The sequence below is a fragment of the Aythya marila genome, assembly GCF_965140915.1.
Source record: "Aythya marila genome assembly, chromosome: 2".
Lineage (NCBI taxonomy): Eukaryota > Metazoa > Chordata > Aves > Anseriformes > Anatidae > Aythya > Aythya marila.
In genome coordinates this window covers 122532648-122552109 of record NC_139043.1, presented here as the reverse complement: position 1 = coordinate 122552109, position 19462 = coordinate 122532648, and the positions used below count along the sequence as shown (strand labels likewise).

The following is a 19462-nucleotide window of genomic DNA, read 5'->3' as shown; positions in this document are numbered from 1 at the left end:
TCTTATTCCTTCAGCCTCTCCTCTTCGTCAGGTTCAACCTTGTAGGGATTACTTCAATATTAATTGGAAATCGGGTTTTCATATCTTCTCAGTAGACTACTAGATAAATGATGTAATGGAGGACACTCTTAGTTTCCAGTTTTGAAGAAAAGGTCAGCCAGTTTAAATATATCAGCCAGGAAGAAGAAGAAGTGACAGCCCTGTGCTTTGGAGCTAAGCAGAGCCAGCATCCTGAGAGAGGATCCAGAATCTGTGGATCAAGGCCAGGGTGACTGTAGCTGTGAGCTGTGGCATCCTGCAGCTCTAAACAAGGGGGAAACACGGCACACGGAGTGTTCAGAGTAACCTTTCAAAATAAGCTAATAGCACAGCAAAGGGTTCTGGTACCATTTCTGTGATAAAACCCATAACTGAAAAATATCTAAAACTGCATTCCCAAAGCACCAGCTTTCTTCACTGTTCAGATGCCATGAGCATTTGAAGAGTCCCAGAACCATGCTGATGAAAGTGCTGGCTCTTACACAAAAACTCTTAAATCTCAGAGATTTGTACGGCTACTTTTTCTTGAGGACTACTGCAGTAAAATATGCTGTGGTTTGTATCTTGGCCAGTGTTCTCCAAATGCTCAAGCACAGGTTCTTATGCATTTTATGATCAGCAAGGAGGTGCTGATGTTTAAGTTGCTGCGATTCGAAGATGGGATTGAAGCTTTTGAAATAATTCTAAATCCAGAAGGGATGGATGTGTGTTTTCTAATGATACCCACTTTGATTAGCATTGGCCACTGTGTTGAACAGTTGTTGTGGAGAAGACGGGAACTGCCCAATAGCCTGTTTTTGCTAGGAGGTCAGAAAAGAATTAGTCTGAGGAAATCTGACCCTGAACTCCTGATGTCCATGAAAGCACCATAATTATTGCATAGTTCAGTCTTCTGACACAGGACTGCCCTTCATTCCTTTTGTGGTACTAAAGCTATTTTACAGCAATGGATACAGGAGAAGAGGAAGAAGAAAAAGATGAGGAACAGATAGAGATACAGAAGAAGGAGTAAGCAAGGGAAGAATGTGATTTTAAAACACACTGAAAGGAGATTTCCTTTGGAAGAACTGACTTTGGGCCCTGGTCCCTGCTCTAGGTTTTGCTTACAGATGTGGCAATAAAGAGTCATTGATGAGGAGACATGAATGGGATTAAGATCAGGTTCAGTTTCAGCAGGAAGGATGGAAGGACACTCCATTTTGGAGCTTGCTGATAAAAATAATATCAGGGAGGTGTAAGTGTGAACCCGTTCAGGTTGGGGAGGCCCTTGAACCCCAATATTCCCACCTCAGGCAGTTACAGAGTCGATGAAGAAGAAGAAGCTTCCTCCTCCACTTCATAGAAGTATTATCTGTTACAAGTTCATGTAACTGGAGAATGCTATCAGCCCAGAGGGGCAGGTTTTTGCTCCATGTGTAGGAATTCACTGAACTGTTGTCAGTGAGCACCCATATTCCCATAAAATATCAGGGCATGAGGCACTTTCCCCCACCTGTGTGTGGGAGCTTGGACACCTGAATTATGGAGTTCAGCTGGCTGAGTCCAGGTTCAGCTCCATCACTGAGAAGAGCTATTGTGAAGAAAGCTGGAAGTGAGGGCCTGCCCTAAATTTCTTAGGTTTGCTGTGTGATCACTGGGCTGAATCTGTCTGGTCTCTGACTCTGGACCCAATTCTGATCTGCTCTTACTGCCAGTCTCAGCTCCCAGTTCACCTTCCCTTGCAGAGGAGGCAGGGAGCCAGCTTTGTTGCCTCATTTCCATGTTCTGAATTTTTGGAGATCTTCAGAACTGTGAGCTGTCCTCATTCTTTAGAGAACCTGCCTTTCTGCCTTTGGTACCTGGATGAACTAAAAACTTCCAGGTTTAGATAATACAAACTACAGTCCCTAAAGTAAATGGTTTGAAACTGGCCCTCTGTCTTCAGAAGAGCTTAGGTTTTGCAATACTGAATATTGCAGTGCATAACATTTGGGTACTTTGAGGCCCCAAATAGCATTTACAGGCCGAGAGGGCATCTGAGATAGAAGGTAAGATGCACGCTGAGGAGTAAATGCCAGAAAAAAAGTGCTGTTTAAGCATCACAGGAAACTACAGTTTGCAGTTTCTGAAAGTGTAATAAAATCATGGTTTTCCTCAATAACAAGGTAAGCTTCAAGTGAAAACCAGTATCAGCTGCTTTTCAGTTTTCGTTTTTTTGGAGTAGCCTTGTACAGTGAGGAGGGAGTGCGGGTGCAGAATTCTGGAACCTTGATTTCATTAAACTGAAATGTATTTAGGAAATAAAAGGTAGGCTCCCCAGCCTCAGCCAAGGCTGTCATTTGAAAATAGATTGGTATGAATAAGATCATTCAGGTAACTTTTCCACTGGCTTAATGCCTTCATGTTGCTGACAGTACTTTGAAACCAGATGAAATTCCAAATGGGACGCAGAAAATTGAATCAGCAATAAACCACCCTGCAGATGCCTGCTTTTCCACTTATTAAATTAATTTAGGAACCTGAAACAAGATGGAGAACATGGTAAGTGTAGTAAAAATAGGTATAAATATATTACAGTCTATTTAAAAGTCCATGCCTGTTATATTTTGGCTTCATAATGACAGCAGAAAATAACTTGCATTTCATGGTGTGTCTGCATATATATCTGAGCAGATTGGTTATTTTCCTTTTGGTACTTGAGCTAGCATGTTCAGTAATAGTACAGATGAAAGGTAATAATTTATCTGTACCTTGAGATACCTTCCAACATAACACCCTCTGGTATTATGCAGGAGTAATACTTTTAGTACGTAAACTTATTTACTAAAAGTAAATGGCTTTTCAAAACAATTATGTGACAGAAACATACAGTTTGATCATCACCTATTTCCTCATTAATAAGAAGGTTCTAGATAATACAGACTGGACACCTTACTACCTGTGATATCAGCTGTATTTACGCTGGGCCCAGTTGTGCCAGTCTGTTTTTAACTTGGGAAGAAACAAACTAGTATCCACTTTATCTTTCTTAAAAGTTTTTTATTTTAACTTTGTTAGTCTATGACCACAATTTATATATGCAGTTATGTAGGAGGTTCTAGTATTTTCTTTCAGAGAAGAGATTGACTCTGTTTCTGCTAGTGCTTTTCCTCCTTTGCTTTGTACTCCAAGCCCTCACTATATCCAGGAATGCTAAAAGTCTAGTGTCACCCTGGTCTTTTCTTTGGGGCAGGGTGTAAATGGGTAACCTTGCAGTGCTTGTGCCTAGAGCTGGTGGTTTACAAGTGACCTGAGAGTTGTTTTAGGCAGGACTGAAGTGATGTGGTAGGCAAGGCAGCAGCTGGGTGAGTTGGTTACTGTCCAACTTCATCAACCTGAGTCAAAACCTCTGACTGTGACAGTTTGCAGTCAGTTGTAAGCAGAGCTGATTTCTTTCTACAAGAAGCAAGGAGAAGCATTTCATCAGTGAGGTTTTTTTCCACCTCATTCTGATGAAGAGTCTATGATCTTACAGATACAGACTCTACCATTACTGAGGTCTTAGCCATGTCTGGATTGAGCCACAGTGGTACAACTGGTAAAGCAAAGCCATGGGGGGATAAATCTTCATTCCAGCCATGAGCTGCACATGAGAACTCAGTCGTTCTGAGCATACAACCAAACTCTTCATGGGAGGACTTAGAAAGTTGTTTTTTGGCAGGATATTGGGAAAAAATCCAAGGAGGTGGAGTAGTGGTTCTTTTACAGACATTTAGTAAAAGAACAGTACTTCTCCAGCTCTAGAGCGATTTCTGTGTTTTATATCACTGATACACGTATAATGCAAGCATTAAATTTTCTGAACAGTTGTTAGTATGTGGGAAGAGATTCCTATTAGTTCATATAAAGCTTATATCTCGCTTATGGGGCCTTTATTAGTAATTAACGGCAAATTGCTGCAGGTTATGGTGGGCATACAAAGTAGTGGCATCTAAAAGAAAAGAAAAATCAGGAAAAAAAATACAACTTTTACCAAGGCAAAAACATAAAAGTTTTATACTTTGGGATTATTTTTGTATTGTGTTTTCAGTTGACAGCAGAGATGCCTGGGGCATTCTTCTATGTTGTTTAAATCATGTACATGATCCAGAGTTAATGCAGCCTTTCTTTAATGATCAAGTGCTAGTTCCAGAGTTAATGGCTAGGATGTTTTCTCCTTCTGAACAGCAGGATACTAGTACTTGCCCTACTAGTATGCTCTTTTTCCTTTCTTCAGTCCCACTCTTGCCATGGCCCACAGGAATCTGACTGGGAGCTGTAATGTGAACTGCGGATGTAAGATTCATGAGTACGAGCCTGTCTGTGGATCAGATGGAATTACATATTTTAATCCTTGCCTAGCTGGCTGCATCAATGGTGGAAACCATAGCACAGGGGTAAGTCTTTCACCCACCCACCCACATACAACCTACAGATAGCGAGTAGCTCCTCAGGGTCAGAGCAGATCAAAGACTACTCTGTTTCTAGAGCAAACATCCCCCCCTCGAAGCATACAGTCTTTTCACAAGCTCATTGATGTTACTTCTAAGAGCAGTTGGTATTTTTGTTGTTGTTTTTCCCTCTTTGAATGGAAGGAAGAACTTAACTCTTCAGGTAGTTAAGAACTTAACTCTTCAGGAAATGTTTTAAACTCCTGTCTAAATTTAATTATGGCCTTTTTAAAGCCATTGGTGTTTGTGCCAATCTCATTGTAAAAGACTGCCTGTTTATTCTGCTCTTGTAAAATAGCTTCGCCATTCTTATGTCCTTCTTGAGACCTTTTCCAACCTAAGTGATTATCTTTAAACTCAAGTAACCAGAAATTAAAAGATGTTAATCCACTTTCTTTCTTGGAAACACATTGCCTGTTACAGCCCAGTCCTCCCTGTCTTCTGGACTGGCGGAGGGCATCCTGCTGGTTAAATCACACCATAGAAATTTGGTAGTTTCCTGAAATGGGCACAGAAAAACATTGAAATATACGATCTGACATTAGTAGCAACAGCAGTGTGGTTATGCTCATTTCATAGAAATGCAAACCCTTAAATTCTTCTATTACAGGACTGTCTTAAAAAATCATTAAGAAAGGCAGGAAGTAATGTAAACATTGATTTTCTAAGGACTTAATTGTACTTTCCAGAAAGCTTATTTATAATGCCGCAGTCTCCTGATTTGCAGTTGTGAGCCAGCCTGTGAACTGGAGGATGGTGGTTCCATCACTGCCTTTTATCAGGTTTGACTGGATCCATTCAGTTTGAATGGATATTCATTCCATAAATTAAGGTTCCTACATAGATTCCACCTAGAACAGACTAGTTTCCTATATATAGTTTTTTAAAGTACCTTTCTGTTTTTTAGTAGAAAATTGCTTTAAAAGCCTGAAGTGTGAACCTGTGGTTAACTTTCAGTGTCTATATAAATCTTATTTGTGCTTTACTGGATTGAGACACAGGTTTGATCTTTGCTATATTTCACCTGATATCAAACTGGCAGTACGAATTCATTTAGTAGGATATACTTTGGTAGTATGTACTCATCAGTACAAATTTTGAAATACACTATTTCCTACTATTGTTTAAAAAAAGATCCTTCATGGACTGAAGTTTGAACTCAGTAGCTAAAGGTGAATAGAATGAATAGAAAAATACTTTTCTTGATTAAATAATGCTTTATGTAGGGTACTTTTAGAAACAACAAATGTAGGTTTGTGTCACTCTATAGCGCATAAAATGCTGCTAACATAACATTTGGATTTAAGCCTATAATATATAGTATTTTCAAAATTAACCACTTAAAATTGGAAGCAGGAAAAAGGATGCCCGTGTACAGTTCAGAACTGGTATAATGTACATGTTCCTGTACTCTGGCATTTCTGTTGCATAAGACCTCTGTCTCATTTAGTGTACAGACTTGTTTTTTTTCTGCTGATGAAGCAAGATTTTCTGTAGAGTGCCTATTTTGAAGCAATAAGAAGATTAAGGTGAGGACTGTAGGAAGAAAGCTAATACTTGTGATATTAGACAATGGAGTGCTGCCTTGGGAAACTGAATTCTGTCATTGCTTCTATTCCTAAACACTACTGGGCCAGTCATTAAACCAAACTTTTCCCAATTGCCCATTAATTTAGTATTCCTCATATTTTGGATAATGGACATGAGCAATAAACATAAGTGTCATTTGCAGAAGTGCCTAAATGTGTATCTAAAGGCAGAAAGAGTTCTGTTAAGGCAGAAAAAGCTGTGAATATCAAAATATTCTGAAAAAAAAGGGATCATGGTTGTCTCAGATTTGCCACCCACATTTCCAAAACTTTTGATCTGTTTCAGTTACTTACCTACAAAATAGGGATAACAACTTCAGTGCCTCCTAACTGTTTTGAAGATAAATTACACCTCTTTGAAAATGTTAAGCTATAATGATGAGTGTGATAGAAAAATCCATATGAAATATGAGCCATTCTGTATTTGTAGTGGAATATGATAAGTGTGAGGAAAAAACACATGAAGCCACATTTTGAAAATTGGAGGTAAACTACTGGATAAATACTCATTCAGAAATTCATCTAAATACCATGGAAAAAGAATGTACAGCAATGTTATAACACAACTGCATACATGGGCATAAATTAAAGCTGACAGTCAACCCTAATTTGGATATTTCCTGATGCCTGAGTGCTTAAATTTGCAATATTAAGATGGTCTTGTAATGTAACTTTTGTGCACGTGTGGTCCTATGTTTTAAGAATGTGAACATAAAAGCCAAAAGTTCCTTCCTTTAACATCACACTGGCCCTGATCCTCTCTAATACTGGAATATTCTCATCTACTGCACACCCCTTTGCTATTAGAAAACAGTAGTAGATGGGAGGCTATTTCTGACATAGCTTTTCTTCACCTTGCTCATATCACAATCCCCTTTGCCTGTGAAATGCCAGTTTGCTACACAATCTTTTCATCCTAATTTCAACCTCTTTGCCCAGTCAGGAATCTCATGTCCTCCAGTGTCACTGTTTAAGTCCCTTGTTCTCTGTTTTTGCACCTGTTTACATCCTATCCATATCTACATCCAGCTGAAAGTCTCTGGGCTCCAAGTGTGCAGTGCAGCTTTTTGTTCTTTAGCTGAGTCTGGTAGGTTTCCACTGAGATAGCAGAAGATACCTCTAGAAGATGAAAACTGACAGCCTGCCAAATTCCAGAATATGGCATTGTCAGTACTGTTTAAAGAGTGTTTCCTCACAGTTTTGGTAAAAAAATAGAAACACTCTTTTCCTCCAGTCTCCTTGTCAGAAGTGATTGAATGTTTTTTGCAGAATTTTCCAAAAGTGTCCCAGATTTTTTTTTTTTTTTTATAACAGTCAGCCTAAATGGTGGTAGTCATAAGCAATGGCAGTCCTATCACGCGAAGTTTGGGCTGCCTTTCAAAACCCTTGGAGTGGCAGCCTTGGTTGTACCTGGGGTAATAATGTTAGAGGCAGAAGATGGAGAAGTAGTGTTTGATTCCTGATGAGAAGACTGCATGGGACGTACCACGTTCCTGTGTAATGTTTTTCTCCTGCAAGTTTTTCATGTGCAAATGTTCTCTGTTTCCTTTTCCCAGGTAAGAAATTACACAGAATGTGCATGTGTCCAAAGCCGCCAGGTTATCACCCCGCCAACAGTGGGCCAGCGCAGTCAGCTCAGACTGGTTATCGTCAAAACCTACCTGAATGAAAATGGCTATGCTGTTTCTGGGAAGTGTGATAGAACCTGCAACACGCTCATCCCATTCCTGATATTTCTTTTCATTGTGACCCTTATAACAGCGTGTGCCCAGCCGTCAGCAATCATAGTGACACTCAGGTAAGACCTTAGTGTATTTTTGCTGTGCCTGCTCTCACCAGTGTCTGTGTCAGAGAGGCTGGAGCAATGCAGCCTAACTCCTTCAAGCTTATGTATCCTTACCAAGGGAAGAGAATAGGGATGAAATGGATAAAGTGAAACTTTCTTGCATTTAGAATATGTGACATGATAATGACTCTTAGGAAACAAATGTCCAGGGATTTCCAGACCATATAAAGAGAGAACAAATAAAAACATAAGAAAAATACAGCTCTTAAAGAAATTTTCAGCCTTCTTAGAACAATGGTTTAGGTTTTAAAATGCAATTGAGAAAAGGTAATATTTGAATCATTCATAGTTCAAATGAAAGGAAGTTTTAAAATGATCCTCTTCTGTTTCTTTAAATTGTTCATTTCTTCCACATGCTTGTTTTTGAATCTTTCCTTTTTTCTTCCTAATGATTTTGAACTTTAAGTTCTGTACTGTAGTAGTGTTGTTGTCACTGTGGTCATATAAGGGTAGAGAACAACATGGTCTTTGTAGGTAAAGGTAGTGTCGTTCATTTGTCCATTCAAAGAAAAATGTTCAAGCTTTTGATTTGGTTGCAAAAAAAAGGGCAAACAAAGCAAGAGGTTAGATGAAATAATAGGAAACTTGTGAGAAGTCACAAACATTTTAGATGGATTTTCCAATTCCTTAATAGTTTTGGATCAGATTCTTCTTTACCTTACAGAGGTAAAGAAAAATTCAAAGGCAGGATTGAGATTTTGATTGAACAGGGATAGGAGACATTATTTTTTTTTTCCTAGCAATAAGAATTAACAATATTAGAACCTAAACAGAAGAAATTTAGACAAGGATTTATTATAGCTCAGAAAAAAGAAAGCTGGGAGATGAAGGCAGAACATACTACAATGATTATCTGTTACTGACTGTTTCTTCAAAAGAGTTTTCTTTTTGCCTGCTAGGTCTGTGGAAGATGGGGAACGGCCCTTTGCACTAGGAATGCAGTTTGTTTTATTACGTACTCTTGGTAAGTCTTGCAGTCACTAAGCTTCCACATAAACCACAGAGTTCCCAAAAGGCTTGCCATATTTGGCTTAAATGTACCATAAAAGTACTAAAATTCCATGAATATTAATTGCCTGACTAATTGTATCAGGAACCTAAAATTAATAGCTCCTGAAAATGTAGTTGAGTATGTATTTCATATATATGTATATATGTATACATATATTATTACTGACTTTCCAGAACAACATTTTTGTCCCAGAAAGAGATTTCTTTTTACAGTTTCAATTTTTATTTAAGAATCATTCCACAAGAAAAGAAGAGATTTGTCAAAATAGTCATTCCCCATGAAATGATTCAGTTTTTGACAAGTTAATGATTTCTTCTGACAAGCATTTATTGGTAACTTCTTGATCTGGTTAGATAACAAAACAAAAACAGTATCAGTCTTTTAAATAGTGTTTGTAGAAGGAGTGTGTATGTCTTCAGAATTTCTCCTCTCCCACACATAATGTTACATATTCAAGGACAAAAACAAGGGCTACTTGGAAAAGAAAATGAAATACCACTGGTCACCCTGTGAATATATACAATGTATTAATACAGTTATTATATATCACTTAAAATGATTTTTTGTTGTTGTTTTAGAAACACATTTTTGTTGCTTTCAGAAATAAGAAAAGTTCTTTGCTTTTTCAAAATAAGTATCTAATGTTACTTAATGTCTGATTTGAAGTACTGTGTGCAGTTTTGGGCACTGCAGTATAAGAAAGATATAAAACTGTTAGAGAATGTCCAAAGGAAGGCTACAAAGATGGTGAAAAGTCTAGAGTGGAAGACATATGAGGAGTGGCTGAGGCCCCTTGGTTTGTTCAGCCCAGAGTAGAGCAGGCTGAGGGGAGGCCTCATTGCAGCCTCCAGCTCCCTCACGAGGGGAGCGGAGGGGCAGGCGCTGAGCTCTGCTCTCTGGGGACAGTGACAGGACCCGAGGGAACAGCATGGAGCTTGGACAGGGGAGGGTCAGGCTGGGTGTTAGGGAAAGGTTCTTCATGGAGAGGGTTGTCAGGCACTGGGACAGGCTCCCCAGAGCAGTGAGCCTACCAGAGTTTAAGAAGCATCTGGACAACACTCTTAGACACTTGGTCTGATTTTTTTTTTTTTTTTTGGTGGTCCTTTAGAGACCCAGGAGTTGGACTCGATGATCCTTGTAGGTCCCTTCCAACTTGGATATTCTACGATTCACAAAGTTTCAAAGCAAAAAGAAAAGCATGTTAAAAGTGGTTTTTACACAAATTGATTCCTTTCAAGGTCTTGAACTTCTAAAATCCTGCCTAACATGTAGTCCAGGTGTTCAGCTACTACCAAAAGTGTATAGAGCAAATGATGACTATTCTAAGAGAGAAGAAGAGGGGAGCCCCATCTAGCTGCATCTGGTCAGTAAGGCAACGGTTGTCTTTGGGGCAGGCTCTTTCTGACTCATCTTAAAGGTGTAATATTTTCAGGGAGAGCAGGGTGTATAAGGGTCTGGCTGCAGTTATAGCAGCTTTAGGAGTTTACTTCTGTTTCCGAGGAAGATCTCTTCAAAAGAAAATCTGATTTTTTTGTGGTCCACTTCCATCTTTCTCCAGGAAGATAAACTTTTTTCAGTTTTGGGGGGTTTCTCCCCTTAATCTAAAGCAGCAACCCCCACTCCTTCCCAACTCATGGATAATGGGTGTTCAACAAGTAACACTGGAGATAACCTTGTTTTGTTCCTATGCTGATTTTATTTCCTGAGAGCAACACTGGAATTTCTTTTGAGGGACACATAGTTTATGAAGAGCTGTCTGGGGACCGCAGACTGGAGCAGTAACTATAGTAAGGTGTTGCTGCATTGTCTTCTTTGCTTGCACACTGTCACATGTGTGGTATGTTTCATGTGGGGGATAGGTAGTGGTGGTGGGAAGAATAGGAGGGTAGAAATCTCAAAACTTCTTGACATATGCCTGTTTGGCTTAGATATATAGTTTCTTAAGAAGTCTTCCACTGTATGCTAACACATATTAATTCTGTCGCTATTTTTATTTCAGCTTACATTCCCACTCCTATTTATTTTGGGGCTGTTATTGATACCACATGCATGCTTTGGCAACAGGACTGTGGCGTACAAGGATCTTGCTGGGAATACGATGTCACCTCATTTCGTTTTGTCTACTTTGGATTGGCCGCTGCTCTCAAATTTGTGGGATTCTTTTTTATTTTTCTGGCCTGGTACTCCATTAAGTGTAAAGAAGAGCAACTACAGAGACAGAGGTGGAGGGCTTCGCCGGTGAACACTGTGAGTGAGATGGTTGGCCAAGCTGGACTCCAACAAAACTATGCACGGACTAGATCCTGCCCTACCTTCAGTTCTCGAGGAGACATTGGTGTGGCACAAGGAATGAACTGCGTAGCACAGACATACCCTGGCCCTTTTTCAGAAGCAATAAATTCCTCAAATGAAAATGCATTGGAAGAAGTCACTGCTGAGATATAGACCCCTGGTTTGGTAATGTAATGTTTAGTTTTGTTGGTTGACTTAATTATGGCGCCTTGTAAAACACCTGTGCCTTCTATTTTTAATCTAAATGTAACACATGATAAAAACCAACAAAGCTTAATGCAAACAACCATAGTATGTTCCTGAGGGCTGGATACCTCAAACCAACCCAAGTTCTTATTTCTCCCTTCCTGACAACGGAGTTTTAAAAATTGTGTTTGTAATTATTTCAGATGTGTCCATTAAATGTCCATGCTCTGATCTAATATCAACGTAAGGGTGAGGTATTATGAACAGCAAAAGTCAGTGAAAGAGTGACAAAAACTCATATTGTTGATGTCTAGATGTCACAAAAATGCTTAAATGTATCATCAGCTTCACATCTGCAAATTGTGTTTTTAAGAGATGAGTAATTACTGTGAGTTCTGCTACAAAGCACAACTAAACTTATTTAAACTATGCAACTTACTTGGATAATTGTATGTGCAGCAAATTAAGTTTAAAGTTTGCTTTTAAAGACATCATTGTGACTCAATTTGAAAGGGGCTATTTTCAGACATAAGCATTAAAATAAAAAAGAACATAAGGTTTAAAGTACTGTTAATAACACATTAAGCCATACAAAAGTTCTGCATCAGGTAATGTTTGCAAATATTGAGACATAATATCTTTATCCTGTCAAAATGTATGATAATTTTCAATTAATTGGATGCAGTCATTCTTCACAAAGTACACAGGCTAGGAAAGTATAATGCTTGGAGAAAAAAAACAACAACAACAACAAAAAACCTTCAGTATTAATTTGTAATAACACTGGGATGTTGGAGTCATATGAACATACCAGACCAGACATGCATACTTCTGCAATGATATTGGCAGTTATTTGAGTGGCTGTTATTAGTACTGAATCCATACTTTTCCTGAAGAAAATAACCAGTTATAGCTTGATAGGAAGTGCTTGGCAGCACTTCAGAAGTCTAGTTCAGCTTTGGTGAAGAAACCTCCAGGGAGAGTTAATGGTCCTGTTTCATGTCTGGCGGGCTGTGTGGGACCTGGTGGAGCCCTCACAGCAGGGATCAGGGCCAAAGCAGCACCACTTGCTCCAGGACTCAGCAGAGAAACCCTTCAAGGTGGCTGAGAGCACGTGAGCTGCCACCGTGCCTGGCATGAGGTTTTCTTCTTGACTGCTGGCACCTCTGCGGTGCTGTGCTCCCCACCAGCAGCATTTCTGCCCCTGTTCTGCCTCTCCTGCTGCCTGGCATTGGGGCAGGGTGGAGGAAGCCCTGGAAGTCGTAGTTGTATGGTTTGTCCCACATGTGGACAACTTGCCTCAGCTTCATTTAAAGCTTTCCATGAAGGCAAAGCATGGCTCTCCTCCACCTCCCAGGGAAGAGCTAGGAATAGAAATTGTCTGTAAGCATGGACCCATGGGATGTGAAGTGGCCATTGCTTATTCCAAATTACTATGGTGTGTTTTCTCCCCTGGAGATGCTGAGACTTTCTCATCAAATGTACTTAGCATTTCATATCTTACTCTGGAGGCTTTGTAGTGTCCTTCTTCTGATGTACTAATGATGTCTCAAAGGGCAGAGAATGATTTCAGGCGGACATCAGGAAGTCAAAGCTGTATTTTACCCTCCAGGGAAAGTCTTAGAAGTTTAGGAAATTAAAAGCACTCTTTTAAGAGGAATCAGCGATGGGCAGGTTTGGGTTTTGTCATGTGGGGAGCCTGCATGAAAATAAATAACAGAGAGCAGAACTTTGGGAATGTAAGAAAGATTTTCTTCCTGGATTTTTAATTTACAACATGTAAGATGATTGAATATTATATGGAACCAAGTCCTGTTTCCCTTGAAATTAAAGGCAATACTCATTTTGGTACCTGGGAAGAGTACATTTCCCTCTCCTTCTCCTTTGCTGGTTGCATTCCATCATCTCCTGTCTCTTCTTGACCAACATATGGGCTTAACCACAGGGCTGGTTCCCCTGCTTGAAATGCTGGCTGCTTATTTCACAATGTCTCAGTCCATTTATTTGACTTGTAATGACTTCCACTCTGGCTACAGACTCTGATGCTTCTACCCCAAAATACAGCAGAGAGGAATATAATTGAAATCACCTCCTGCTATTCTGTACATAGTAACAGGTTTTCAGGGTCAATATTTTGTTTTTTTTTTTTGTTTGTTTGTGCAGCCACTGAGCACGTTTAAAACCCTATGTTTAAACCCCACGTTTAAAACAGTTTAAAACCCTAGCCAGCTTGTGCCACCTGAGACATTAGCTTCTATACTTCTCATCTCGAGGAGTAAATTTCCTTGGCTCAAAGGTACAGGGTACATTTTTTTTTCCATAGAATATCAGAATAGATGCTAAAAGTGTCTCCTTCTCTTACAGTTTTTAATGCTTCTTGCACAAAGAAATTCATGCCATGGCAAAATTTGAGGCAAAGTAGTAGGACAAAGTGTAATTGCAACCCATCACCCATCCACTTTAATCACTTGCCCATTTTAATCAGTATGGGATGAGGTGAAGAGAGACAATCTTCAAATATCTCAGAAACAGAGCATTTAGGGAATCAAAAAGAGGCTGGAGATGAATCATCTCTCCCGATTTACTCTATTTCATGCCTTGTGTGCACGTATTTTCCATACAAATAACAAGTGAGAGCAGATTAGGCTTGTAGGATTGTCAGGAGCTAACACTGATGACAGAGAATGAGAGTTATGTAAGTGACACATCTGCAACTGCTGCAGCTTCTGAGCTGATTTCAAAGGAATTCAGAGCTTGTCAGAACTGAGAACTTTTGTTTTTTAGGATGTCCTGACACCTCAACTTCTAAAAACATTCATTTTTTTAAAAAAAAAAGGTCTGAGAAATTGGAATGTAGAGGGAAAGATGCTCCCTTTGGAAATGCTGAAAAACCTGTGTTTACATACCTTCTGTAGCCTTTTAATTTTCCTTTCAAAATTATATGCTTAGCAAAAATAACATCAAAATCCTTTAGTATTTTTGATATAGATAATTATTACAATATATTTCTACAAAATCATGTAATTAAATCAGCATCCTGTGAAGGAAAGAAAACCCAGCCTCTGGCCAATTTTTGATTTGTTCCTGAAGGAGGCTTTATTATGAGTAAGCTGTAACAGTCTAAAATAAGCCAATAAAGGCATGCAGGGTAAAAACAGTAACTCACTAGAGAAGTCAATTCCAGTGTTGTCAACACTGACTGAAATATGGACTGAGACCTGCTGAGCAAACACTATTTTCGGAGGCTATCATTGCTGAAGGAAGCAGAGTTGTCATGAAACTGCCTGACCATGAAATGTAAAGTTCCGAAGTCATTTTGGTTTAATTTGTTGTAAGTGCTGCCCTCCTCCTCTCTACCCACAAACGCTTAACTTTGGTTAGCAGCAAGCACAAGAAAAGGTAAGGCAGGGGTCCTGTTCAGCCACACGCTGCTGTTGGTAGGCAAAGTATGCTACCTGCAGTTAACCAGCCAGGGATAATATGGAGCAATGACAAAGAGAGGTTAACTACAAGTCCCCAGGGAGGCTTCATGCTATGAGGATTGCCTAAATTCCTCTTGCACCAGTTATTCCTAGTTTAGAGAAATACATGAATGATACATGAAAAAATGACTGAAGAGATTATCCTCCCATCCTGGCTTAGCCTCCCATTCATACATGTTTCCTTAAAAAGGGGAAGATTTTAGAAAGGGAATAGCCATAGCCTTGGGTGCGTATGAGCACAGTACTGTTAGGAGAGTAGTTTGTAGAGCTTCCAGTTGTGGTCTTGGTTGGTATAGCTGGAGAGTAGTAGCCTGTAGTTCCAATACTAGGCAAAGCCCTGCATTTCTGGTCCTCTTTTCCTCATGAGCATACTGGATATAATAAGGTATAATTTGGAACTGGTGTTTTGGAGCTATCCTTTCAGGACAGTGTAAACAGCTACCAGAAATGAGTTGAATGTTATGGTGCAATTGATATGTAATTGGAAGCTTTCGGCTCTTTGTCCAGCCATTATACCTTTAAAAATACATGTAATAACATGCTGTTCTTCAGAACTTGCTGTTCTGTAAGTGAACTAGGAGAACAAATCTCCTCCTAGATATTAGAAATATATTTGAAAGCTCCTAAATTAATTACAAACAACTGAGTGTAGTGTTTTCAAACATATATGCTTGCTTTTTTTTTTTTTTTTTTAAATATAGCTCATACATTTATAGCATAACTATTTATTCATTATGGCTCAGATCCAACAGAACACTTAAATACATTGTAAGTTTATATAGTTAAGTGATGCACTTAAAAATAATGCATGTATATAGGTGTTGGACTGAATCCCATGTGCATTCAGAAAGGAGTTCCTTTACCCAAGGGGTAATTTCCATGCTAAGATGTCTTTTTTTTCCCCATGGATTCAGTGATCATTTTTGCCAGAATAGCACAAAGTAGCACTCAAGTACTTCCCTGTGGCATTCACATGTGGCTACTTATATATCTGGCAATGAAGGAAGTTTTCAATTGCAAATATAAGACAGTTCTAAGTAGCAACATTCAGTGATATAAACTGTAAAACTTTTTACTAGAATTCTAACTAGAAAAAGGTAGGGGAGGAGGATTGATTACACAGTGAGGGAAATTAATAGTCTGCATACAGAAGCAGAGGGCATCATGAACATGTCTACACCAGGCAGTACAGTTATCTAGCTCCAGAGCAAGAGGTACAAGTCAACTTGTCACCCTGATGAGGTCATCTAATATCACCTAATCCAGCCAGAGATGGCTTCTGTCAGATCATCTCAGATAATGGTCACGTTAGCATTCAAAATATTTTGTGGACTTGCTCAAAGGTATATTCTAGATCTGGATGACAAAACACACTGTTCATATGTTTTATGAATTTTGGCTGTAAACCTAGGTATTATGTGTGGATACAGATTAAATAAGGGCATCTTTCTGGCCATAAAGACAGTTCAAGACTGTGCCCTTTCATAGAATTTGGACCTAAAGGTTCAAATGATAGTTTTTCAGTATCTTCCACATATGGAAGAGAGCACCATCTGCTCTGTGGAACTCTGGTGAACATGGCTGGGTAGAGGGGTCAGCACCTTCTGTACTGTTCTTGCAGATTTTCCCCCAAATTGCCTGAATTACTGCTGCCTTACTACACTTCCTGTGTGTATAATACCACAGCTCTTCATGGTGTTATATTGACATAAAACTGATGATAAATAGGTCCAAAGTGTCTTACTGCAATTTTGGAACCAGATTCTCAGCCTCATCGGTCTGACAATGAGGCTGAAGAACTGGGCCAGTACCTTGTGTTGGACCTTAACAAACAGACACTTTAGCAAGTATATGTGAACTAAGCGACATAAAGCACTTGTTTAGTTTTTATACTCTGATCATTGGTTAGTACTTCTGCTTTTGTAGATCAAAGACAAAATATTTCCTTAACATGTTTATCTTTGTCTCTTTTCTCAATACTCTCTCTTTTATAATATAGCGGCATAGGAAATGTTATGCTGCATTGTCTGGGTTCCCACAGCTGAAGCCATCCAGCTGTGTCTGCTTTCCAGGGGTTTAAAACACCTGGAAACAGAGGTTTACCTCAACTGCAATGTGAATTGGCATAGCTTTGAACAGAGCGTTTGCTGGTTGTAGATTAAGTCTGTATCAACATATTTCAGGTTTTTCACATTGGACTTGATTTTAGACAGATTTTTATCATTCAGATTGTTTAGAAAACAGGCAGTTGACATCAAAAAGGTACGTTAATTCTTTGGTATAGAATTAAGTTTTTGTCTTTTTTTCATATATAACATCTTATTTTACAAATAACAATTGGAAAAGGTAAACATTGTCACAGAGTAGAAATGGGAGCCTTCACTGTGGAGAAAAGATATGGCCAAAATTCATGTGATTCTTCTTCCTTAACTTTGTTACTGAATACGTTACTGCACTAATGCATACTATTACATGGCCAAAGCTTTGAAATCTTAGCTGATCCTCAGAAAGAAAATTTTCCCTATCCTTTCCCAGAGTATGCTACATAAAGTAAGGAGGACAGCTGGTAATATCCATATCCAATATCTGTAATCAGATGTAGTTAATAACCATAATTTTTAGCATAAACCCATGAGCCTCCAATCCTTCAGATAAACTATTTTCTTTTGACTTAATCCAGCCTTTTAAACACAGGTCTCGCTCCGCAAGTTCAAAGTAGCTCCAAACTTTTACTGGTTTCAGTAAAATAGATGCTTATTTATTCAGGTTCCATTCTACTCTTCTAATGATTACTTTATCCATTGTGTATACTGTATTTTATTTTTTTTCTGTCTCAAATTAGCTGTCACAATGTTATCCTGTAACCTTATTTTTTTCTCATGATATAGAATAGGTGAAAAGCTGTGGAATTTATGAAGGGCTACAAAAAGCATCCAAAACATTGGTCAACTCAAGGAAAAGTGAGCTTGATAATCTTTGGGCTAAACAACACTGTGGTGCTAATAGGTACTGAAGTATTTTATGATGTATTCACTATGACTTAAATGACATATTCAAAACATGTCAATTGTGCAACTGCATGTGTTTTCATTCTTAAAGGCTGGAACTGCTCCAGCAAAGACAGTGTTTATAGTTCCTAGTGGTCCAATTTTGCCTAGCTCTTCTGTGGGAAAGTCACTTTAGGAGGCAGTATAGGATTTGACTCAGCACTAATGGCTAATGTAGAAGTTATACAGACCACAGAAATCTCATGTAGGATGTATTCTTCCTTCTGTAGAATGTTGCTTTATTTAGTGGCTTTGCATATGCAGAGACTGAAAATAAATGCTATGGGAATGACAGGAAATTCTGGAACCTCTTAACCAGGCAACATTAGTAAGAGTTTGTATTAAAATGAGGATTCAGATCTGAAATATTAATGTTCTTCCATGAAATATCAGAAAGAGAGGGGTGGAATAAAAGCAAGTTCTAGTTGCACCAATGGAAAAAGGACAAATTAGGCCAATTTTCAAGGGAGCTCAGATTTAAAACAGTTTTTTGATTGTTGTATCTTTCAGGCAATATTTTGCCTTTCCATTTTGAATTCTGAAAGATAATTATTTTGTGTTATTGTGTCTGGACTGCTCATTCAGAGGAGGCATTTGTGTCCTAAATAGCACTGAGAGGTACACCTCAGACTGGTAGGTCAGAAATTTTACCTCTTTTAACAAAGGTACTTTTGAAAACATAAAGGGAAATGTCAAAGCAAACAGTTGTACAAAATAATCCTGAATTGTTTCTGTACAAACAAGAAAAACAACAAAAAAAGAATGTGGAGTCACTGTGATCCATGATTCAGTGAAGGCTTTCCTCCTAACAGACCTGCTCTTTCCTCCACTTGAGCAAATGGGAGTTTTGCCCTCAGCTGCAGTGCATACCTCTACCAAATGATTTAAGCAGAACAGCAACAAAATAATCTGGGTAGCATGTTAGGAGCATGGAGTGGGCACACTGCCTGTAAGTGTTTAGTTATTTTAAAAAAAAAAAAACACCAACAACTAATTATTAAGCAAATGTGTAGAGTATTAAGGAAATTCGTAGAGTATGTCTGACTGTATGAGTGTGTGGGTGCTGTGCTGTGGTAAAAAGAGACTAATTGGTTATGCTTTTTTTTTTTTTTTTCTTTTTTTTTTTTTTTCTTCATATTTTAGGCTCCTGTATGGGGGGATTTTTAATGGATATTTATTTCTCAGCAGAGCTTAGAATAATTTTAAAGCTGTGTAACACATTGTTTCATGAAATCTATTGTCAGCATCTGTTGTAAACATGTGTTTACAAAACAAACTCTTGAATACTTGATATTTGGAAATAAAAAAATAGCATATCAAGTGTGTTTTATTTATTTATGACAAAACAAACAAACAAACAAAAAGGTACCTGCATCAGTGTGCAATCAGTCTGGATAAGGTGATGAAGTGTTTACTTTTTTAGTGCTTAGTCAGAGAAAACCAAATCTTTCCACTTTCCATTTCCTCTAGCATTAAATTTGATTTATATTGGTTACATGAAAAGAAATACAAGTTTGTTTG

The 19462-nt window shown here is 38.6% G+C and overlaps 1 protein-coding gene across 2 annotated transcripts in view; it reads left to right on the top strand.

Annotated features, from left to right (window-relative positions):
- SLCO5A1 (solute carrier organic anion transporter family member 5A1) overlaps positions 1-11901 on the top strand; it is a 70313-nt gene extending 58412 nt beyond the window's left edge. For both annotated transcript variants that reach the window (XM_082754676.1, XM_082754675.1), the window contains 4 exons: positions 4274-4433; positions 7633-7874; positions 8822-8886; positions 10934-11901. In XM_082754676.1, coding sequence (XP_082610802.1) covers positions 4274-4433; positions 7633-7874; positions 8822-8886; positions 10934-11379 — 913 coding nt within the window. In that variant the 3' untranslated portion in view covers positions 11380-11901. The remainder of the gene's footprint in view (positions 1-4273; positions 4434-7632; positions 7875-8821; positions 8887-10933) is intronic.
- Positions 11902-19462: the final 7561 nt, after the last annotated feature.